The sequence below is a fragment of the Coregonus lavaretus genome (assembly GCF_964263955.1).
Source record: "Coregonus lavaretus genome assembly, chromosome: 17".
NCBI lineage: Eukaryota > Metazoa > Chordata > Actinopteri > Salmoniformes > Salmonidae > Coregonus > Coregonus lavaretus.
Window position 1 is genome coordinate 10,155,665 of NC_140004.1, and position 22,769 is coordinate 10,178,433.

At 44.0% G+C, this 22,769-nt stretch overlaps 1 protein-coding gene across 8 annotated transcripts in view; it reads left to right on the forward strand.

The window, feature by feature from the left end:
- LOC311144660 (acetyl-CoA carboxylase 2-like) overlaps positions 1-22,769 on the forward strand; it is a 48,575-nt gene continuing 25,806 nt past the window's right edge. For 4 of the 8 annotated variants that reach the window (XM_084180711.1, XM_084180713.1, XM_084180715.1 and 1 more), the window contains exons 1-17: positions 2-344; positions 2,685-3,342; positions 9,847-9,979; positions 10,217-10,355; positions 10,552-10,661; positions 10,865-10,946; positions 11,091-11,189; positions 13,288-13,397; positions 13,688-13,798; positions 15,695-15,904; positions 16,149-16,319; positions 16,553-16,714; positions 16,822-16,985; positions 17,302-17,452; positions 17,561-17,664; positions 22,324-22,405; positions 22,623-22,768. In XM_084180711.1, the coding sequence (XP_084036837.1) occupies positions 2,705-3,342; positions 9,847-9,979; positions 10,217-10,355; positions 10,552-10,661; positions 10,865-10,946; positions 11,091-11,189; positions 13,288-13,397; positions 13,688-13,798; positions 15,695-15,904; positions 16,149-16,319; positions 16,553-16,714; positions 16,822-16,985; positions 17,302-17,452; positions 17,561-17,664; positions 22,324-22,405; positions 22,623-22,768 (2,612 nt within the window). In that variant the 5' untranslated portion in view covers positions 2-344; positions 2,685-2,704. Of the gene's footprint in view, positions 345-827; positions 940-2,684; positions 3,343-3,810; positions 4,162-4,707; positions 4,766-9,846; positions 9,980-10,216; positions 10,356-10,551; positions 10,662-10,864; positions 10,947-11,090; positions 11,190-13,287; positions 13,398-13,687; positions 13,799-15,694; positions 15,905-16,148; positions 16,320-16,552; positions 16,715-16,821; positions 16,986-17,301; positions 17,453-17,560; positions 17,665-22,323; positions 22,406-22,622; position 22,769 lie in introns of those variants that run through there. The other 4 variants (XM_084180712.1, XM_084180714.1, XM_084180718.1 and 1 more) reach the window with 4 other exon arrangements.

The following is a 22,769-nucleotide window of genomic DNA, read 5'->3' on the forward strand; positions in this document are numbered from 1 at the left end:
AATGGTGTTTGAACTTTGAAACTCAGTAACGTTACTTGCTAGCAACAGTAACGATACTGTTAGTTAACTCGCATTCAGGAGTGTATTCATTACGCCGATTCTGTTGCAAAACGTTTCGTCTGTTGCAAAACGTTATCCAACAGAAACCGTTTAACGAAAACGAGAGTTTCAATTGGACAAATTCAGGCAGGTCCCTCCCCGTTTCGTTTGGTTGTTCCGTTTTCTCTGTTTGATTTCGTTTGGTTCTGAAACGGTAAACGGTTTATCTGTTGCACGCGTGTGGCTAGTCGACAGCACAATTGTAAGCATCAACACGCACAATAAGGCTGCAATGGACCGTAGAGGTAAGCCTACAACTAATTAGTTAACTAACGTTAGCTGCAGTACTGAACTAACCTTAGTCATCGAACAACAGTTGGCTCTCAAAACGCATTAAGATTGTAGCTAGCTAGCCAGGCTATTCTTGCTTCCATATACTAGTCCATGCCCATTGTCACCACGAAGCATGGTTAGTAATGTTTACTATATATTGTTGCTTATTTTTGCATTGGGGAGTTTAAACTTGTTCAGACATGTAGTCTATGTCTGAGATCCAGGTATATCCATCAACATTTTTGTGTGAAAATTGTGTAGAATGGGCCCTGAAAATGTTTTTGGACTAAATCCAGAGATTGATAGTCTACTGTAATCAATGTCCGATATAGCTAGTACTTTTGTAGAGTACCCCACCTGAAATATTGATGAGATGAGTTTCACGTCTGACCTAGTCTATGTTTTATGGTCATACATTGTTATGTGCTCACTGCTCTGCTATCTATCTACTCAAGCATGTCAGAGGAAAGGATATATTAGAAATGGCCCTCCAGCATTCTGAGCCAGGAGCCTATTCACTTTGAAGGTCAAACTTGGCAGAGAAGATTATGCCTTTTTGTAAGGAAGGTGAGGATAGCAAGGATGTCTTGCTTTACTGATTTTATATGTAACATGGTATCATTTGGCCCTTTAATCCTATGCTTCATCCTATACCACAGTTGTTGTTTACATGACTTGCCTGTGCCTGTCCCTCTCCCTCCCCACTCCATTCCCTCACTGCTGACCTTTCCCCCATATGGCACAAGGACAGCTGTCAGCCGTGTTCATGTGAATAAAACCTACTCGTGAATAAAACCCACTCTGGTCTCTCTCTTCAGCTGCCAGAGACCGGTTGTTTACTGGTCACAAGGTAGTAGTGAAGGCAAAGCCTGCCTCGCTCCGCCGTACCATGTAGCCTAGTCCCCGAAAACACTTCAAAAGTTTTCCCCTGAAAATGATTCCATTTGGGTTGTTTATACAGTAATTTACAGGCTACCTTGTGCACTGTCAAGACAGCATATTTGGCTGATTGTTGTTTACAGCCTATTTGTGTCTAGTGCTTTTAGACTGTCCTTTTCATTATGAGGTAGAAGTTGCCCTTTACCACAGATCTAGGATCAGATTACCTTACTCCCTGACCTTAACAATTAGCAGGATAAAGAACTAAGAAGATATCTGACCCTTGACCAGTAGTTGTGGCAACCTCCACGTAGTCAGTTCTCTCTGTGTAGTGTTGGTAAAGCATTGAGAGAAAGGCTAATCCATTCAGATTGTTTATCTGATTTTCTACAAGGTACACTATATATACAAAAGTATGTGGACACCACTTGAAGTTAGTGGATTCGGCTATTTCAGCCATACCCGTTGCTGACAGGTGTATAAAATCGAGCACACAGCCATGCAATCTCCATAGACAAACATTGGCAGTAGAATGGCCTGACTGAAAAGCTCAGTGACTTTCAACGTGGCACGGTCATAGGATGCCACCTTTCCGACAAGTCAGTTTGTAAAATTTCTGCCATGCTAGAGCTGCCGCGGTCAACTGTAAGTGCTGTTATTGTGAAGTGGAAAGGTCTAGGAGCAACAACGGCTCAGCCGCGAAGTGGTTGGCCACACAAGCTCACAGAACGGGAGTGCTGAAGCGCGTAGCGTGTAAAAATTGTCTGTCCTCGGTTGTGACACTCACTACCGAGTTCCAAACTTCCTCTGGAAGCAACGTCAGCACAAGCTTCATGAAATGGGTTTCCATGGCCGAGCAGCAGAATAATGGTCTGGGGCTGTTTTTCATGGTTCGGCTAGGCCCCTTAGTTCCAGTGAAGGGAAATCTTAACACTACAGCATACAATGACATTTTGTGCTTCCAACTTTGTAGCAACAGTTCAGGGAAGGCCCTTTCCTGTTTCAGCATGACAATGCGCCTGTGCACAAAGCGAGGTCCATACAGAAATGGTTTGTCGAGATCGGTGTGGAAGAACTTGACTGGCCTGCACAGAGCCCTGACCTCAACCCCATCGAACACCCTTGGAATGAATTGGAACACCGACTGCGAGCCAGGACTAATCGCCCAACATCAGTGGGGTGGGGGGGGGGGGGGGTCTTATGAATGCCCATGATTTTGGAATGAGATGTCCACATACTTTTGGTCATGTAATGTATTTTGCGTATGGTAACAGTTGCTTGTTCACTTTACTGAATTCCTTACATCTGAGGCAGTCACATAATTAATTTTGAATCAATATTAATTTTCTTATGATAACAGAGTTTGTACAGTGAGGGCATTTGGATCAGAATTATACAGCTTAGGTTAATTATTTATTTTCATGGATTTGCAGTTTCAAGAGGATGTCTGTGAATGCTCCCACTTCTACTCTCGGGATTACTGCTCATATTGTGGCTACTCTGGAGGATTAAGGTGAAGATGATGATGGACAAAGGTGGGGAAACTCAGACTGGCTGTGGAAGCCCTGCAGCTGCAGCACAGGAGGAGATGCAAGCGGCCGATGGACCCACTGCAGCTGCACCCACCCTTGCTCCTGTTGAACACTCCACACCAATGGGTCTTGCATCATCTACCTTAACAGACAGCGAGGCCAACAGTCCCCAAACCCACATTGACCCCCCTGAGGGATCCATGATACCCAGGGCAGGGGGTTCCCAGCCTCCTCAGGCCTCTTCAGAGGGGATGACAGAGCAGTACACACAGCCCCAACCTTCTCCCTTCGTCGTCCCTCAACCTCCCAGCAGAACGACCAGGCCCAAGCTCAGCTCAGGCCCTGAGGCTCGACGAGCCTGCCTCAAGTTCATCCTGGGGGCATCGGAGGACAATTCATCAGATGATGAGCCACTTTTGACCATGAAACCCCCTACAGGTTCTAGTTCCTCCGAGGCAGCAGCCACCTGCTCCACCCTACGGCAAACTGCATCAGCAACCTCAAATGCCTTCTCCCCCCCACAGCAAGTAACATCAACCACCACCTCCCCTGGAATGAGGTAGGCCATTGCAATGTTGTTTTACTTCTTTGTTAACGTTAACTTCGTTTTCATTATAGAGTAAACCGGTTTAGGCCTCCTAATTTTCTCTAGCCTGGTGACATCAGAAATGTATTTTATTCAGAATATGTTGGTGGTGAATGCAAGTGCCTGCTCCATTAACCCAGTATGAAGAAATAAATGGATCATTGAGCAGATTAGCCCATATCTCATTGACTAGTGAGGTGAGGGTACCTGTCAGTGCAGTAGCCTGTCACTGACAGCAGAGTGCGCAGTTGCTCAACAGGCGAGACCAAGTGTTGGCCAGGCCAGAGTCGAACTTTGCCAACCACATTGTGGTATGATTGCTGCCCCGTGTTCTGTCTCCACACAACCAGCCTGCCCGTGATCACCTGATCACAGCATGCTGCTGACAGTGAACTGTATTGTTGTTGCGTGCCTCACGTCTCTGCACTATTAATGGAAGTGTCTCTGACTTTGACCTTGGAACCAGAGTCCTAAGGGGCACTCAACAACGTATTGTATGTTCGCTAGACAAACGTTTCTCCCGCCCTTGGAAGTTCTCTGCAAATAAATTAGACTTGCTGTATGTAGCCTTTAGGTATAGCCCACAAGGAGCTATTGTTTATCTTTTTTTGGTGATATCGCGATGGATATGTGGGGTAGTTGGTCAGGTAAGCGTATCTAAGTCTACTTGACGCAAGTTCAGTTGGCTTTGACCGCCCCAGTCCACTCTCAGCCAAGTCTTAAAAGCTTGTTTGTACACTTGAGCCACTTGTGCAGGAATTGCCATGGAGGTGAAACTGAAAGAGGAGAAAGGTAAGAACTTACCGAGAGGTTTTTCATGTTGTTTCAGGAAATAGAGCCTTTTGTTTTCCCGAACATTAAGAAAGAGCATGGGCCTATGAGCAGCACTGACTGACCTCATACTACTGTGTAGGCTTACACAACAATGTTTTGGCAAATTCAGTCAGTTTGCAAAATTGATACATGAAAGGATTAGCCTTCCAAGTTTTTGTTTACAATGTGCTAGAAGGTTACGATAAGCTGTAGTTTGGTGGTTCGTGAAGGGACAACTTGTAATTAACTTTATTGATAATTGATACACCCACTGTGTGTGAGTGGTTTCTGTCTGTGTGTATGAGGGAGATATCAGACAAGATTGTCAAACGTCTACACACACACAAAAACACACACGCACACATAGTCTGCAGTGTTCTGTTCCCGTTCCATATGGGACTGTGGGTGAAGAATGTTTTTCTCTGCCTGTGGGAGGGGAGAGGGGAGGTTGTGGCTTAGCTGACAGGAAGTTTCTGGTGGAGGTCTTATTGTTTTGGTCTCAGATTTCAACTCCGCTATTCACACATCAGAGACAATCTGCCATGGAGGGAGATGGAAGTCTCAACTGGTTTCAGTATCTCAGGTTAGTTCCTTTCTTTAGTTTTTTCATGCAGCCTACTGTTTTTCTATGATTCTTGGACTGCAGGTTTCAGACACAACAGTTTTATTTCTGGGTTTGGGATTTCAGAACTGTGACGATGTCCAGAGAAGTTGTTTACCATGTTGTAGATTGGCATTGTTGATAGTTGGTGTGTCTGAGTTGGTAGACAGATATGTAGTAGGCCTAAACAGTGAATGCTGTTCTATTGATATTGTGGCTATGGTTATTTGTTTGTAACTGAGCTGTGCTGGCCTTGGCACGTGTAGCCTCCTATAAAGAGGAAGTCAAGAAAATTCCCTCTCACGATATGCTGAGGTCACGGATTAGTATGGAACTCCCCTCACCTGGTTGTCTTAATTGAAAAGAAAAGAAAAAAATCAGCAGACACTAGGCCCTCCATGGAATGAGTTTGGCACCCCAATTTTAACATGTTGCAGTAGCAATGTTTCCACCGGTGGAATTAGGGTGACCACATCTAAAAAGCCCAAATGCGAGAAGGGAACGATTTTTGCGGGACGTTCACGGAACGGTGGACAAAATACATTTTCCCCCATTCTTTCTGCCGACATCTTTGAATCTTAATTTGTGTGAAATAGAAATGTGTTTTTTGCATATCGCAACTTCTCCTGAGACACCCTCGGAGAGTGGGGTCACGGCCAGGCATCACCATTATTGACGGCGACCCTGTAGCAATTAGTTACGTTTTTTGCCTCTAACTGCAAGGCTACCTGCCGCCCTGGTCTCATAAACTGAGGGAGATTTTACTGTCATTCTGTTACCAAACTTTGTATCTGCACTGTTCCTCATGTAAATGTATTTTAGCAACATTTTCTGTGTCAATTGTTACAAGAAGACTTCTGCGTACATGTGTATTGTTTGTTCAACTTTGCCATCAAGGGTTTTTGCTTGGCATATTTGAAAGTGAAAAGGTGAGTCTCAGCGTTACTCTGCTACTGTGGAATTGTCCATTATCAGACAGATGGAGGCTATGATGAGTTGCAAGACTGCATCCCTAAAACTAGCCTATCTAACCGAATAATGGCTGGAGCTTGAGTAGTGCACTTTCAGCACAGGAATATGAAACCCCAAAGTACTGTATCTCTTTGGTCTTTTATGACTTCTAGCTTGATTGCCTGCAAACCTACGGTGCTATAGTCTAATAACAGAACAGAACATGCCAGTCACCCCCCCCCCCCCCCGCCAGGATTGTGACTTACACTGCACGCACGTGTAATTTAGGCACGTGTTATGTCTTTCAGAAGTTCGGCTAGGCTGATAGCCTGAGGGCTGAAATTGCATGTGTTTTTTAAAAATTTGATGTCCAAATCATCCGAAGTAACAGGAAAAAGTCTCGGCACACTTCCAGTCAGATCCAAATGTATTTTAATTATAGCTGAGCTTTCGGTCAGTCGACCTTCATCAGAGCATATCTCCACAAACAATAGTGGGACAGATAAGGCCACACAGCGAGCCAGAGGTAATTGCAGACACCCGTGGTAATCTGAAGTACCCAAAAGGCCACTAGGTAGAAATACAGGATAGAACAGAACATGTTATGGATGTATTTCTACTAGAACAAAACGCAGGGAATGTGGTGTTAGTATAAGGAACCCATACTCTCAAAGAGAGAGCAATAAAGCAGAAAAACGGCTTGTGCCCCGATACTTCAATTTTTTTGAAGTATCGGGCCACTAGGGCTGTCATGAATACAGGACACCCTAATACCAGGGAGACGGTGTGCGTGTGAAGCTAAGATGATGACAATAGGAATTACAACATGACCCTCATCAACATCCTCGTAAAATCCTCACAGTTGTAGGGTGCCTAAAGTATGAATCCAGAAGAGTTCTCTCCGGCAGAGTTTACGGTTGTTGTCTCCTCTTGGTGACACTTCCACCTTCTTCTCAATGCCCTGGAATTGTAGAGAAGATGCACTGTGAGAGCACTGGACAAAGTCCAAGTCATCCCAAAGTGTCTGTGTATCTCAATGAAGTTACTTTAAGATGATTTGTGTAGGACATTTTAAAACATTTAGCCTAAATGTTTTAAATGTTAAACATTTAGTTATTTGGGTGAACTGTCCCTGATATTTGATTTCCCTAGGCCTAGCTATAGCTTCAAATCTCAATTGTATATTGAGTACAGATTTCTTCCTGGTCTTGACATCCTCATTGTCCTATAATTAACTTCACTGGAAAGGGTCTGATAAAATGAAAATCCTCTCTAAGCACTTTTTTGCTTTATCCAAGTGGCAGGCTTCCTCTTAACCCTTCCCTGGTACGCTATATCGTTCAGTGAACTTCTTATCGTTTCATTGTGTCGTCTTATGTCACTTTTCAATTAAATGGGCAGAGTTTCTGAATGAGTCCGGCTACTTATTAAGTCATCACGTGATCATGTTGAACCCTGTGATCATTTGAAACCCATATCCATGTTAATCTTAACTGAGTGCAGTTATCATTGTATCCATTATCATGTCTTTTTCATATGAACGTTATTGGTGGTTTGGCACAATGGAGAGATGATAAAATGATCTATCACTGATAGGGTTAAGGTCTTGCATGTGTAACTAGGCTATGTATTTTTGCTGATAACACGTTAACCCTTAATTATCTCTGTGGTCTGGGAAGTCTTGTTTATACGTGCAGTAACTACCGGAGCCACAATATCTCTGACGCAACTCTGAAGGTAACAGAGCTGATTAGCACTTTGTTGTATTGACATCTGTCATATTGTAGCGGAGTTGGAACATTTGTCTATCAAGGTAGACTGAACACCTTACGTAAGAAAAGGCTGACAAGATCTTTGGCTTACAGAGAAGGTAAGGAACTTGTGACCTGAGCAACAACAGCACAGCTGCTACCCTCTGTAGAGACTGAACTTTGTCTGACTGCTGTAATGCTCCATCGATTACCAATGCCTCTGTTTCCTCCTCCTTGTTATGGGTTTTGTCACAGAGTCCGATGATGGTTTTCCCCTTGGGACAGTAAAGAAGGCTATAGCATATTATATGGTGAACTTGCTAGCGCTGGACGGGAATGTTCTTCTAGTACATTTACATTTTAGTCATTTAGCAGACGCTCTTATCCAGAGCGACTTACAGTTAGTGAGTGCATACATTTTCATACTAGTAGTCCTATGTCCTACTTTACTGGGACATACTTTACATGCATAGATTTGTCACAATACAGAAATGAATGATTGCCAGTTGCTTGATGTTTTGCTTGAGTAGGAACTAGGTTACAAAATGAAATACTGTAGGTTACAACATTGACATAAGAGGACACAATGAAACTGTAATTTATACTCACTATAACCTACTTCATTGGAAAGGGTCTGACAACATAAATCCTCTCCAAGCACTTTTTTTGCTTTATCCAATGGCCTGTTCAGTGGAAGTGCCAGACTTCCTCCTAACCCTTCCCTGGTAGGCTATATTGTTCAGTGTTTCATCATTCTCGATAGTGAACTTCTGAATGAGTCTGGCTACTAATTGAAGTCCTCACGTGATCAAGTTAAACCCATGATCATTTGAAACCCATTTCCATGTTAATTTGAACTGAATACAATTATCATTGTATCCATTATCATATATTTTTCAAATGAACTTAGTTCATAAGAATATTATTGGTGGTTTGGCACAATGGAGAGATGGTACAATTATCTGCCAATGATAAGGTTAAGGGCGTATGTAACTAGGCTATGTATATTTGCTGATAACACGTTAACCTTTGATTGACTATGTGGTCTGGGAAGTCTTGGTTATACCTGCAGTGTGTAGTAACCTAATTACCAGAGCCACACTATCTCTGAGGCACCTCTGTAGGTAAGAGAGGATTAGCACTTTGTTGTATTGACATCTGTCAGATTGTAGCGGAGTTGGAACATCTGTCAAGGTAGACTGAACACCTTGTGTAGGATATGGCTGACAATAGGGCCGGGACGATACCAGTATCGTGATACTCATTAGTATCACGGCAAGGAAACAAAACTTCTTTAGGAAAACAGCCCTAATGTTGGAAACAAACATCATTATGTTGTCATCCAGAGTCACATTTATTTATTTTCCAAGCTATAGCACATCATATTTTACATACAGCAGGTTTTTAAGACGAAAGAGTTTGCTCTGCTTTGTGGTTTCATTTTTGCCATGGAAAACATATTGCGATACTGGTATCATCCCTGCCCTAGCTGACAAGATATTTTGCTTACAGAGAAGGTAAGGAACTTGTGACCTGAGCAACAACAGCACAGCTGCTACCCTCTGTAGAGACTGAACTTTGTCTGACTGCTGCAATTGTCCATCGATTACCAATGCCTCTGTTTCCTCCTCCTTGTTATGGGTTTTGTCACAGAGTCTGATGATGGTTTTCCCCTTGGGACAGTAAAGAAGGCTATAGCATATTATATGGTGAACTTGCTAGCGCTGGACGGGAATGTTCTTCTAGTACATTTTACATTTTAGTCATTTAGCAGACGCTCTTATCCAGAGCGACTTACAGTTAGTGAGTGCATACATTTTCATACTAGTAGTCCTTTACATGCATAGATTTGTCACAATACAGAAATGAATGATTGCCAGTTGCTTGATGTTTTGCTTGAGTAGGAACTAGGTTACAAAATGAAATACTGTAGGTTACAACATTGACATAAGAGGACACAATGAAACTGTAATTTATACTCACTATAACCTACTTCATTGGAAAGGGTCTGACAACATAAATCCTCTCCAAGCACTTTTTTTGCTTTATATAGCATATTATATGGTGAACTTGCTAGCGCTGGACGGGAATGTTCTTCTAGTACATTTTACATTTTAGTCATTTAGCAGACGCTCTTATCCAGAGCGACTTACAGTTAGTGAGTGCATACATTTTCATACTAGTAGTCCTTTACATGCATAGATTTGTCACAACACAGAAAGGAATGATTGCCAGTTGCTTGAGTAGGTACTAGGTTACAAAATGAAATATTGTATGTTATAACATTAAATATTAGCAAAAAACGAGAGGCATTGACACTTTTGTGCTCTTCGCCAACAACTCGTCTGTTTTCTCCTCCAGGCCTAGCATGTCTCGCCCACACCTGGTGAAGAAGGGTCGCGAGCCCCGGAAAATGGAGCTGCAGAGAGACTTCACCGTGGCCTCGCCAGCCGAGTTTGTCACCCGCTTCGGTGGAAACCGTGTCATAGATAAGGTAAAATGTCCCTGTCGGTCTGTCTGGGCCTTTTGGATGAGTGTCGCAAAATTGTTGTCGCTTACCAAACTCTTCGTCAAGCTACGTGCAACAGACTAAGCCACCAAAATACAGCGTCAAAGTTGTTCTAGGGTATTGTGTAGTTTATTCTCAAACTCTTTCTCTCTCGCATTCTTTCTCTCTCTCTCCATCTCCCCTTCTCTCACTTTCTCTCTCCCCCTATTTCTCTTTCTCAAGGTGCTGATAGCTAATAATGGCATAGCAGCAGTCAAATGTATGCGTTCCATCCGCCGTTGGTCCTACGAGATGTTCCGTAACGAGAGGACCATCCGTTTTGTGGTGATGGTCACCCCCGAGGATCTGAAAGCCAATGCAGGTCAGTGAGAGGTTTTCGCAGGCCATCATCATCATCATCATCAGCAGCAGCTCCAGAAGGTTGTTCCTCATTGTTCAATGGAGATAAAGTCTACAGTGGGAAACACCATAAATTGTGCCCGAGTCATTCAATTACTCCATTGAATTAACTAAATCCTTTCCCTGTGAACCTCTGTTTGTGTCTGGCTCTTCTATAGAGTATATCAAAATGGCGGACCACTATGTACCCGTCCCAGGCGGAGCCAACAACAACAACTATGCCAACGTAGAGCTGATCGTAGACATCGCCAAGAGGATTCCTGTACAGGTCAGACTGAGTTCCTCCACCTCCACTCGCATCCACAGAGACATTCAAAATCCCAAATCAAGTCACAGTGTTCTATGATGGGTGGACCGGCGGCCATATTGAGTGTACCCATGAGTGTTCCAGTCAAATTCCCATGTTCTGAGGGGTTTTGTCCAATCTAGTAATTCTATTTTTCTGATCTCTGCTTTCTCTATTGTTCATAGGCGGTCTGGGCCGGTTGGGGTCACGCCTCTGAGAACCCCAAACTACCTGAGCTCTTGGACAAGAACGGAATCTCTTTCTTAGGTACATCCCAGCATTAAACCGTTTGTGGGTTATTTGATTGTAATGATTTCCCATTGGCAATTTCAGCTTTAATGACATTACAACAGAAGCGCCATTCATTGTGATGTAGAACTCGTTGGTTATTTTTGTTGGTGTGTGTCTCAGGGCCACCCAGTAAGGCCATGTGGGCTCTGGGAGATAAGGTGGCCTCCTCCATCGTGGCCCAGAGCGCAGACATCCCCACCCTGCCTTGGAGTGGATCAGGTGATGTACCCCCCCTGCCTGCACCCTTACCCCCAGACAACCCTGCCACCTTCCCCAACACCCCCATCCCCTATTACATAATACACCTTACATACAGTATTAGGACTCTGACTGGGTTGTATTTTGAGACTAACGGTTGTAAGGGATTGTCAGGTTATTACTATTACTATAAGAGATCGGGGCACCAGTCCGTTATAGGACAAAATTGGCCTTCTAAGAAAACCTGAGTTATTTTATCAATAACTCCATAAGACTACAACTAGAATATTAGCAATACTTGGTCTATCTGAAGGTATAGTGTATTCTATAGAGCTGTTGGAACTGTCTGTAACCAGAAACAACACTTGTAAACACACATTTATTAAAATATAAAATAAAACAAACCAACAATACACAGGATAAAATGATACAGAATAAATGAATGGGGTTTTGGGATAGTGATTTTCAGCAAAGTATTCAGCTACTGTAGTCAACGCTAGGGCAGCATGCATACAACCCTTGTCAATGGGAAGTAGGCCGAGGCCTGGAGTTGAAAGGAGTTGGGAAAGAATGGCTTGTCTGTGGTATATCATCTAAGCTAATGTTTTAGCAATAGGAATACATTTTGCTGTTCAATAATCAATACACCGAGTCATCAGATAACCGGTTTTGTGACTGCACCAAGAAGGTACAGACAGTTATGGACATAATTTGTTATGAACAAAACCTAACTCAGCCACACCTTCTTTCACACTTGGACTCAAATGGGAAGGACTGATCTGAAGCTCGGCCAATCAGAGGTCAAGTACACAGTCAAACCCCTCCCTGGAACTAAAACATAATGTGAATTACTGAAAAAGAGCTGATGTGAAAAGATCTGATGTGATTGGTCAAAAGACCAATTAGTGGAAAAAAATATCAGGATTGGACTGTCTGTGTAAATGCAGCCTCAGTGTCTTTCAACTGTAGCCAGGTCCTTTGGTGAATTCCAAGGCCTACACTCTGCACATCTCTTTGTTGTGAAAACGTGAAGCGCCTTTCATTGAAAGGTGACCATTTGCCGCTGTCTGCTTTGTTATCCAACTGTGGCCAATGTGGCAGCAGTCTAATCTCAATTTGAATGAGGGGGATGAGGTGAAGCCGTTGAAGTAGAATGGGGAGCCTCCCATAGAGGTCCTATTAAATTACTAGAGGGGCTATGTCATAAACCCTCAAAGTTCTAGAATGGGGTGAAAATGGCAGCCATATTGGTCTGGGAGAAATATAAGCCTGTCTGATTGGAATGAATGGCAGTAGAGGCATAATCCTGATTTTACTTATGCAGGAAAATGAAAGGAAGGCAAATGATATATCAGAAATTGTGTAATAGAATTATTGTCAACCTAAAATATTGTCATATAATTATAAATGCAGTTCATACAGGTTGTATACAAATTGTCTGTATAAATAGCCTCTAAAAGATATGTAAACAGCCCATGCATGTCTACATTTTTGTTTTGGAAAGCTGTGAGTGCTATTATATGATACAATATAAGTACTTATTGCATTTATGCCTGCAAGTCCTCTATCATCAACTGATTTCAGCCAGTGTATGGCTGTGGGTTGACTGCATTGTTTGAGTGGAATGCTAGCATATTGGCAGTTCATTTAAAAACAATTATGGAATAATTTCTCTAAAATTGGCAGGCTAGCTAACAAACATACAGTGCAGATAAATTCTTCAAATTCATTATCCCATGGTTGGCGAACTCCCTGACCAAAATGGCTGACCTTTATCCCATCATAAGAAGGTTCATGTCCATTCTAGTATTCTAATTCTATGGGGCGTCCTTCCTGGTGGAGAGGTATCTCCTTCTATGACTTTGGGGATTGGTCGACCGTCTCCATCTTGGTGTTAATTTGAAGATTGGGAAATGCAGATTGGGAGAAGGTGTCCTTCCTGATCAGACGGTGTGGACAAGGGCGGTGGGGGGCGACTGCATTTGAAATGAGTGTCGCGGCGTGGCTACACGGTCTTGAAGATTATTCTATTGTGCCTACACAGCCTATTGTTTATCTCTGTCATAAGGATATTTGTCCAGTGCAAGGTCTCATGGTCTTTCTCCTGCCTGTGCTATAGGTCTGAGAGTAGACTGGACAGAGGATGACCAGAAGCTGGGCCACGTGATTAGCGTACCTCCGGAGGTCTACGTGCATGGCTGTGTGCGCGACGTTGACGATGGACTGGCGGTAAGCATCGCCACGCCATCACCCACCTCATTAACGCTGAAACCATAGAGACATCTTTTCTAGGCATCATTCTGTGTGAAATAATGCCCTTTTAAAATGTCTGAAACAATGTATTTCAATGTACTTTTCCCAGAGAAAATGCAATACTGTCGCTATTCGGTTACAAACCAAGGTTCATGAACAGTGTAGCAAACTGAAGAAAAACGCATTGGTTTAAACAATAAAATATTTGATTTTAAGGGTAGGGTTGCTGAATATCCTTTTATCTTCAATGTGCTTTCTCCTTAAAGGGAGCAGACAGAATTGGCTACCCGGTGGTGATCAAAGCCTCAGAAGGGGGAGGGGGAAAGGGCATCCGGAAGGTGGACAATGCTGAGGACTTTGCCAGCTTCTTTAGACAGGTTTGTCTTGTCGCATTGTGTACACACACACACACACACACACACACACACACACACACCTGAATGCTGATTCTCTGGGGGATGTAGACCACAATCAGGAAATGAATTGTACAAATTGGTGTTGTCTTTGACAATGTTTAACACAGCGTATCTGCTTGTGTATGTGGTTGAACTTGTTTTAGTAAATTATCTAACAAAAATCAATCTATGGATCCCCATCGACTGTGTGATAACGCTCTCGGTAGCCGATGTGAGCAAAACCTTTAAACAGGTCAACATTCACAAAGCCGCGGGGCCAGACGGATTACCAGGACGTGTACTCAAAGCAGGGGCAGACCAACTGGCAAGTGACTTCACTGACATTTTCAAACTCTCCCTGACCGAGTCTGTCATACCTACATGTTTCAAGCAGACCTAAATGATTACCGCCCCGTAGCGCTCACGTCGGTAGCCATTAAGTGCTTTGAAAGGCTGGTCATGGCTCACATCAACAGCATCATCCCGGATACCCTAGACCCACTCCAATTCGCATATCGCCCCAACAGATCCACAGATGTCTCAATCGCACTCCACACTGCCCTTTCCCACCTGGACAAAAGGAACACCTACGTGAGAATACTATTCATTGACTACAGCTCAGCGTTCAACACCATAGTGCCCACAAAGCTCATCACTAATCTAAGGACCCTAGGATTAAACACCTCCCTCTGCAACTGGATCCTGGACTTCCTGACGGGCCGCCCCCAGGTGGTAAGGGTAGGCAACCATACGTCTGCCACGCTGATCCTCAATCCTGGGGCCCATCAGGGGTGCTTGCTTAGTCCCCTCCTGTACTCCCTGTTCACCCACGACTGCGTGGCCAAACACGACTCCAACACCATCATTAAGTTTGCTGACGACACAACAGTGGTAGGCATGATCAACGACAATGATGAGACAGCCTATAGGGAGGAGGTCCGAGACCTGGCAGTGTGGTGCCAGGACAACAACCTCTCCCTCAATGTGAGCAAGACAAAGGAGCTGATCGTGGACTACAGGAAAAGGCGGGCCGAACAGGCCCCCATTAACATCGACGGGGCTGTAGTGGAGCGGGTTGAGAGTTTCAAGTTCCTTGGTGTCAACATCACCAACAAACTATCATGGTCCAAACACACCAAGACAGTCATGAAGAGGGCACGACAACACCTTTTCCCCGTCAGGAGACTGAAATGATTTGGCATGGGTCCTCAGATCCTCAAAAAGTTCTACAGCTGCACCATCAAGAGCATCCTGACCGGTTGCATCACCGCCTGGTATGGCAACTGCTCGGCATCTGACCGTAAGGCGCTACAGAGGGTAGTGCGTACGGCCCAGTACATCACTGGGTCCAAGCTTCCTGCCATCCAGGACCTCTATACTAGGCTGTGTCAGAGGAAAGGCCAAAAAATTGTCAAAGACTCCAGCCACCCAAGTCATAGACTGTTCTCTCTGCTACCGCACGGCAAGCGGTACCGGAGCGCTAAGTCTAGGTCCAAAAGGCTCCTTAACAGCTTCTACCCCCAAGCCATAAGACTGCTGAACAATTAATCAAATGGCGACCTGGACTATTTACACTGCTGCTACCCGCTGTCTATTATCTATACATAGTCACTTTACCCCTACCTACATGTACAAATTACCTCGACTAACCTGTACCCCTGCACATTGACTCGGTACCGGTACCCCCTGTATATAGCCTCGTTATTGTGTTACTTTCTATTATTTTTTTACTTTAGTTTATTTGGTAAATATTTTCTTAACTCTTTCTTGAACTGCATTGTTGGTTAAGGGCTTGTTGGTAAGCATTTCACAGTAATGTCTACACCTGTTGTATTTGGCACATGTGACAAATAAAGTTTGATTTGATTTTATCCACAGGTGCAGGCAGAGGTGCCTGGCTCGCCCATCTTCGTCATGCAGCTGGCCCAGCATGCCCGTCACCTGGAGGTCCAGATCCTCGCCGACCAGTACGGCAACGCCATCTCCCTGTTTGGCAGAGACTGCTCCATCCAGCGGAGACACCAGAAGATCATTGAGGAGGCCCCGGCCACCATAGCATCTTCCACCACCTTTGAGCAAATGGAGCAGGTGAGACACAGAGGGGCTTTCCCTCGTCTTTATGTTCTCCATTTTAATGTAAATTCTCCACTTTGACATTTAGATACTGGTCTCTTAGCCATTTCCAATTCAATATTCCATTTGAACAGTAAGAATGTTAGGGCATGCAACGGAAAATGTTTCACAATGGAATGCCCATCCCTGTTTCAGTCTGTTTTCTTTCGTTTGGTGCCTAATGAACATGAGCCCTCACTCTCTCCCTCCCCTATGTCAGTATGCAGTGCGGCTGGCTAAGATGGTGGGATACGTGAGTGCAGGCACTGTGGAGTACCTCTTCTCTGAGGACGGGAGCTTCCACTTCCTGGAGCTCAACCCCCGTCTGCAGGTGGAACACCCATGCACAGAGATGATCGGGGATGTCAACCTCCCCGCCGCCCAGCTCCAGGTACGCTTCAGCCAGAGGTCAGGGGTCACACCCTAGCTATCACAGCCTTGTGGTTTAATCTCTGGTCCTTTGACTTAGTCAATGGTCGCATTCCAGGTCATATTTTCCGCAGTCTCAGTAAAATTGCTATGTCATATTAATGTGGTTGTTGAGATGTTATGTTCTGGAAGCCCTAGGGACTGATTGGGGATAGACCATGTTGGGCCTAACTGGGTCAGTTTCCTTTGTTGTAGATAGCCATGGGGATCCCCCTCCACAGGATCAAAGACATCCGCGTGCTGTATGGAGAGACCCCTTGGGGGGACACCACCATCAACTTTGAGGCCCCCGACTGTGTCCCCAGTCCCCGGGGACACGTCATCGCGGCCCGCATCACCAGCGAGAACCCAGACGAGGTGTGCATTCTTAATTCTACCGGGCTTGCCCGCCATATTCTAAACAAGCGATGGCATGGGTTCTGTAGGCTCACAACTGGCCCGTCCCCTCTCCTTGTCACTCGCAGGGCTTCAAGCCCAGCTCGGGCACAGTGCAGGAGCTCAATTTCCGCAGCAGTAAAAACGTGTGGGGCTACTTCAGCGTGGCGGCTGCCGGGGGTCTGCATGAGTTTGCCGACTCCCAGTTCGGCCACTGTTTCTCCTGGGGGGAGAACCGAGAGGAGGCCATTTCGTGAGTTCTTCCTTACCTTGTTGTGCCGTAGACTAGACTATCAGGGCTTCTGATGATGGTTCTATCGACCCCTAGCCCCTACTTCCTAACCACTCCTGTAGGCCTGAGAGGATTGGATAGGTGGAAGAAACATTTCCACCCGGCCAATCAGAAGGCAAGGTGAAGCTATTATCATAAGACTTTTCCAATCCTCAGATCTACAGGAGCGACTAGGGTGTATGGGTTAGGCCCGGTTCCATTTGGAATGCAGCATGAGTTAATGGTGTGTGTTGGTGTCTTACTGTACCTGGGTGGTGGTTACTGTGTGGTGGTGCAGGAACATGGTGGTGGCCATGAAGGAGTTGTGTATTCGGGGGGACTTCAGGACCACGGTGGAGTACCTCATCAAGCTGCTGGAGACGGAGAGCTTCAGGAACAATGACATCGACACCGGCTGGCTGGATAATCTCATCGCTGATAAAGTTCAGGTAGAGCACCCTTGTGAAGTATGAATGTAAATCTTAACCATTTCAATCCTGTAAATCTACAGTTGGTAAAAACAAATCTCCAACGTGTGTGGTGTGTTCTCCCCGAAGGCAGAGAGGCCAGATACCTTGCTGGGCGTTGTCTGTGGGTCGTTACACGTGGCGGACGCCAGCTTCAGGAAGAGCATGTCTGACTTCCTGCACTCACTGGAAAGGTATCACTACTATAGCCCAATTCACATTCTCACTCCTTCTCCCTGAAGTGTGTAATCATTTCTTCCCCCTCATGGCTGAAAAAGTATTGGATTGGTGTATAGTTTAAAAAAAAATGTATTTATATCTAGATTTGTTTTAGGGGGTAGATCAGCTTTAATATTGCAGACAGATTGTGGCTTCCATCAATGTAATTGTCTGCATAATTTCCAATTCCCCATATATTTTTTGGTAAAGATATACAGTACCAGTCAAAAGTTTGGACACATCTACATTGTAGAATAATAGTGAAGACATAAAAACTATGAAATAGCACATATGGAATCATGTAGTAACCAAAAAAATGTTAAACAAATCAAAATATATGTTATATTTGAGATTCTTCAAAGTAGCCACCCTTTTGCCTTGATGACAGCTTTGCACACGCTTGGCATTCTCTTAACCAGCTTCATGAAGTAGTCACCTGGAATGCATTTCAATTAACAAGTGTGCCTTGTTAACCTCTACGGGATCGGTGTCCCGTATGCGGGATGGTTGAGCTAACGTGTGCTAAGTGACTGTTCTAAGTAACAGCAAACTTTCCAGGACATAGACATGTCTTATATGGGCAGAAAGCTTACATTCTTGTTAATCTAACTGCACTGTCCAATTTACAGTAACTATTACAGTGAAAAAATACCATGCTATTGTTTTGAGGAGAGTGCACAACAACAAAAAACGTATCATGGCAACTGATTTGATACATTCACCTCTGAAGGTAAATAATGTACTTACATTCAGTAATCTTGCTCTGATTTGTCATCCTAAGGGTTCCAGAGATAAAATGTAGCATAGCTTTGTTTGATAAAATCAATTTTTATATTCAGATGTAGGAACTGGGTTCTACAGTTTGAACCCCTGCTGTCTCTGGCTCCACACCCACCGCGCCCGGCCATCTAGATGTGTGAAAGTTAGTGTATAAGCTAATGATCCATCATGTATGACATTCTTGGGAGTGTGTAAACTTACATTTTGTATTACCATATCATTTTTGTATGTTCTCTATAGTTATGTACTTGAAAATGTATAAATTGACCAATTCGGCACATTTGGGCAGACTTGATACAAAATAGTCCAGTATTGCAATGCTTCACTGGATCAATCTGAAACTTTGCACACACGCTGCTGCCATCTAGTGGCCAAAATCTAAATTGCGCCTACACTGCAATATTATATTGTGGCCTTTCTCTTGCATTTCAAAGATGATGGAACAAGAAAACAAAAAATGCATGTTATTTGGTTTGTATTATCTTTAACCAGATCTAATGTGTTATATTCTACATTAATTTAACATTTCCACAAACTTCAAAGTGTTTCCTTTCAAATGGTATCAAGAATATGCATTTGCTTGCTTCAGGTCCTGAGCTACAGGCAGTTAGATTTGGGTATGTCATTTTAGGTGAAAAAAAAAAAAAAAAAAAGGTCAGATCCTTAAGAGGTTAAAAGTTAATTTGTGGAATTTATTTCCTTCTTAATGTGTTTGAGCCAATCGGTTGTGTTGTGACAAGGTAGGGGTGGTATACAGAAGATAGCCCTATTTGGTATAAGACCAAGTCCATATTATGGCAAGAACAGCTCAAAAAATGAAAGAGAAACGACAGTCCATCATTACTTTAAGACATAAAGGTCAGTCAATCCGGAAAATTTCAAGAACTTTGAACGTTTCTTCAAGTGCAGTTGCAAAAACCATCAAGCGCTATGATGAAACTGGCTCTCATGAGGACCGCCACAGGAAAGGAAGACCCAGAATTACCTCTGCTGCAGAGGATAAGTTCAGTAGAGTTAAACTGCACCTCAGATTGCAGCCCAAATAAATGCTTCACAGAGTTCAAGTAACAGACACATCTCAACATCAACTGTTCAGAGGGGACTGCGTGAATCAGGCCTTCATGGTCGAATTGCTGCAAAGAAACCACTACTAAAGGACACCAATAAGATGATGATACTTGCTTGGGCCAAGACACACGTGCAATGGACATTAGACCGGTGGAAATCTGTCCTTTGGTCTGAAGAGTCTAAATTTGAGATTTTTGGTTCCAACCGCCATGTCTTTGTGAGACGCAGACTAGGTGAACGGATCATCTCCGCATGTGTGGGTCCCACCGTGAAGCATGGAGGAGGAGGTGTGATGGTGTGGGGGTGCTTTCCTGGGACACTGTCTGTGATTTTATTTAGAATTCAAGGCACACTTAACCAGCATGGCTACCACAGCATTCTGCAGCGATACGCTATCCCATCTGGTTTGCGCTTAGTGGGACTATCAATTGTTTTTCAACAGGACAATGACCCAACACACCTCCGAGTGATGGAGTGCTGCATCAGATGACCTGGCCTCCACAATCACCCAACCTCAACCTAATTGAGATGGTTTGGGATGACTTGGACCGCAGAGTGAAGGAAAAGCAGCCAACAAGTGCTCAGTATATGTGGGAACTCCTTCAAGACTGTTGGAAAAGCGTTCCTCATGAAGCTGGTTGAGAGAATGCCAGGTGTGCAATGCTGTCAAGGCAAAGGGTGATTTGTTTAACACTTTCTTTTGGTGACTACATGATTCCATGTGTGTTATTTCATAGTTTTGATATCTTCACTATTATTCTACAATGTATAAAATAGGTGTGTCCAAACCTTTAACTGGTATTGTATAGACATTTTTTACAGTGGGGAGAACAAGTATTTGATACACTGCCGATTTTGCAGGTTTTCCTACTTACAAAGCATGTAGAGGTCTGTAATTTTTATCATAGGTACACTTCAACTGTGAGAGACGGAATCTAAAACAAAAATCCAGAAAATCACATTGTATGATTTTTAAGTAATTAATTTGCATTTTATTGCATGACATAAGTATTTGATACATCAGAAAAGCAGAACTTAATATTTGGCACAGAAACCTTTGTTTGCAATTACAGAGATCATACATTTCCTGTAGGTATTGACCAGGTTTGCACACACTGCAGCAGGGATTTTGGCCCATTCCTCCATACAGACCTTCTCCAGATCCTTCAGGTTTCGGGGCTGTCGCTGGGCAATACGGACTTTCAGCTCCCTCCAAAGATTTTCTATTGGGTTCAGGTCTGGAGACTGGCTAGGCCACTCCAGGACCTTGAGATGCTTCTTACGGAGCCACTCCTTAGTTGCCCTGGCTGTGTGTTTCGGGACGTTGTCATGCTGGAAGACCCAGCCACGACCCATCTTCAATGCTCTTACTGAGGGAAGGAGGTTGTTGGCCAAGATCTCGCAATACATGGCCCCATCCATCCTCCCCTCAATACGGTGCAGTCGTCCTGTCCCCTTTTCAGAAAAGCATCCCCAAAGAATGATGTTTCCTCCTCCATGCTTCACAGTTGGGATGGTGTTCTTGGGGTTGTACTCATCCTTCTTCTTCCTCCAAACACGGCGAGTGGAGTTTAGACCAAAAAGCTATATTTTTGTCTCATCAGACCACATGACCTTCTCCCATTCCTCCTCTGGATCATCCAGATGGTCATTGGCAAACTTCAGATGGGCCTGGACATGCGCTGGCTTGAGCAGGGGGACCTTGCGTGTGCTGCAGGATTTTAATCCATGACGGCGTAGTGTGTTACTAATGGTTTTCTTTGAGACTGTGGTCCCAGCTCTCTTCAGGTCATTGCTCAGGTCCTGCCGTGTAGTTCTGGGCTGATCCCTCACCTTCCTCATGATCATTGATGCCCCACGAGGTGAGATCTTGCATGGAGCCCCAGACCGAGGGTGATTGACCGTCATCTTGAACTTCTTCCATTTTCTAATAATTGCGCCAACAGTTGTTGCCTTCTCACCAAGCTGCTTGCCTATTGTCCTGTAGCCCATCCCAGCCTTGTGCAGGTCTACAATTTTATCCCTGATGTCCTTACACAGCTCTCTGGTCTTGGCCATTGTGGAGAGGTTGGAGTCTGTTTTATTGAGAGTGGACAGGTGTCTTTTATACAGGTAATAAGTTTCAACAGGTGCAGTTAATACAGGTAATGAGTGGAGAACAGGAGGGCTTCTTAAAGAAAAACTAACAGGTCTGTGAGAGCTGGAATTCTTACTGGTTGGTAGGTGATCAAATACTTATGTCATGCAATAAAATGCAAATTAATTACTTAAAAATCATACAATGTGATTTTCTGGATTTTTGTTTTAGATTCCGTCTCTCACAGTTAGTGTACCTATGATAAAAATTACAGACCTCTACATGCTTTGTAAGTAGGAAAACCTGCAAAATCGGCAGTGTATCAAATACTTGTTCTCCCCACTGTATATATTTTAAAATATATTTTCCTTTTATTATTTTCCGCTAACCCTACCACGTCTCCCCTAATTGGAGTAAACTAATGGACAACAACACTTAGGCTTCTACTTCCAGTTTATACGTACTGTATACATTTTATGGACAGTATATTTTACAATAGTTATCTTTTGTTTTTAGTCCCATCCTTCAGCTAGTTAGATCGAGTGTCTATCTACCATATTTCTTACACCAATCCAATGCTTTTAAATCCTTTGGGTGGACACCGGTACGAAGCAAGAGAATCTCAATGTCTCCCTAGCCTGTCTTATTACTGTAATGCTTGTTCTATGTACACTTTTCTAAATCCAGTATGTGAAATGTCCTCCTGTAGAGGCCAGGTGCTGCCTGCAGCCAGTCTGCTGAATACTGTTGATGTGGACCTGATCTACGAGGGGGTCAAATACTGCCTCAAGGTAGGAGGACCTCATTACACCTCTCTCATTCTCTGTCATGGCTGAACTTCCTCATTCTCTCAGGGACGAATCCTAACCAGTCAAAGTCAAATTTTCACTTAGTCTCCCATTGACATCAATGCATGACTAAGTGAACATTTTGTTTTAAGAGGAAGTTAGGATCCGCCCCTCAGACCTATCAACCAATTCAACTCCAACTGTGTTTTATGACTGACAGGTAGCTCGCCAGTCCCCCACCACGTATGTCATCATCATGAATGGCTCGGACATCGAGATCGACGTCCACCGGCTGAGCGACGGCGGGCTCCTGCTCTCCTACAACGGCAGCTGCTACACCACCTACATGAAGGAGGAAGTGGACAGG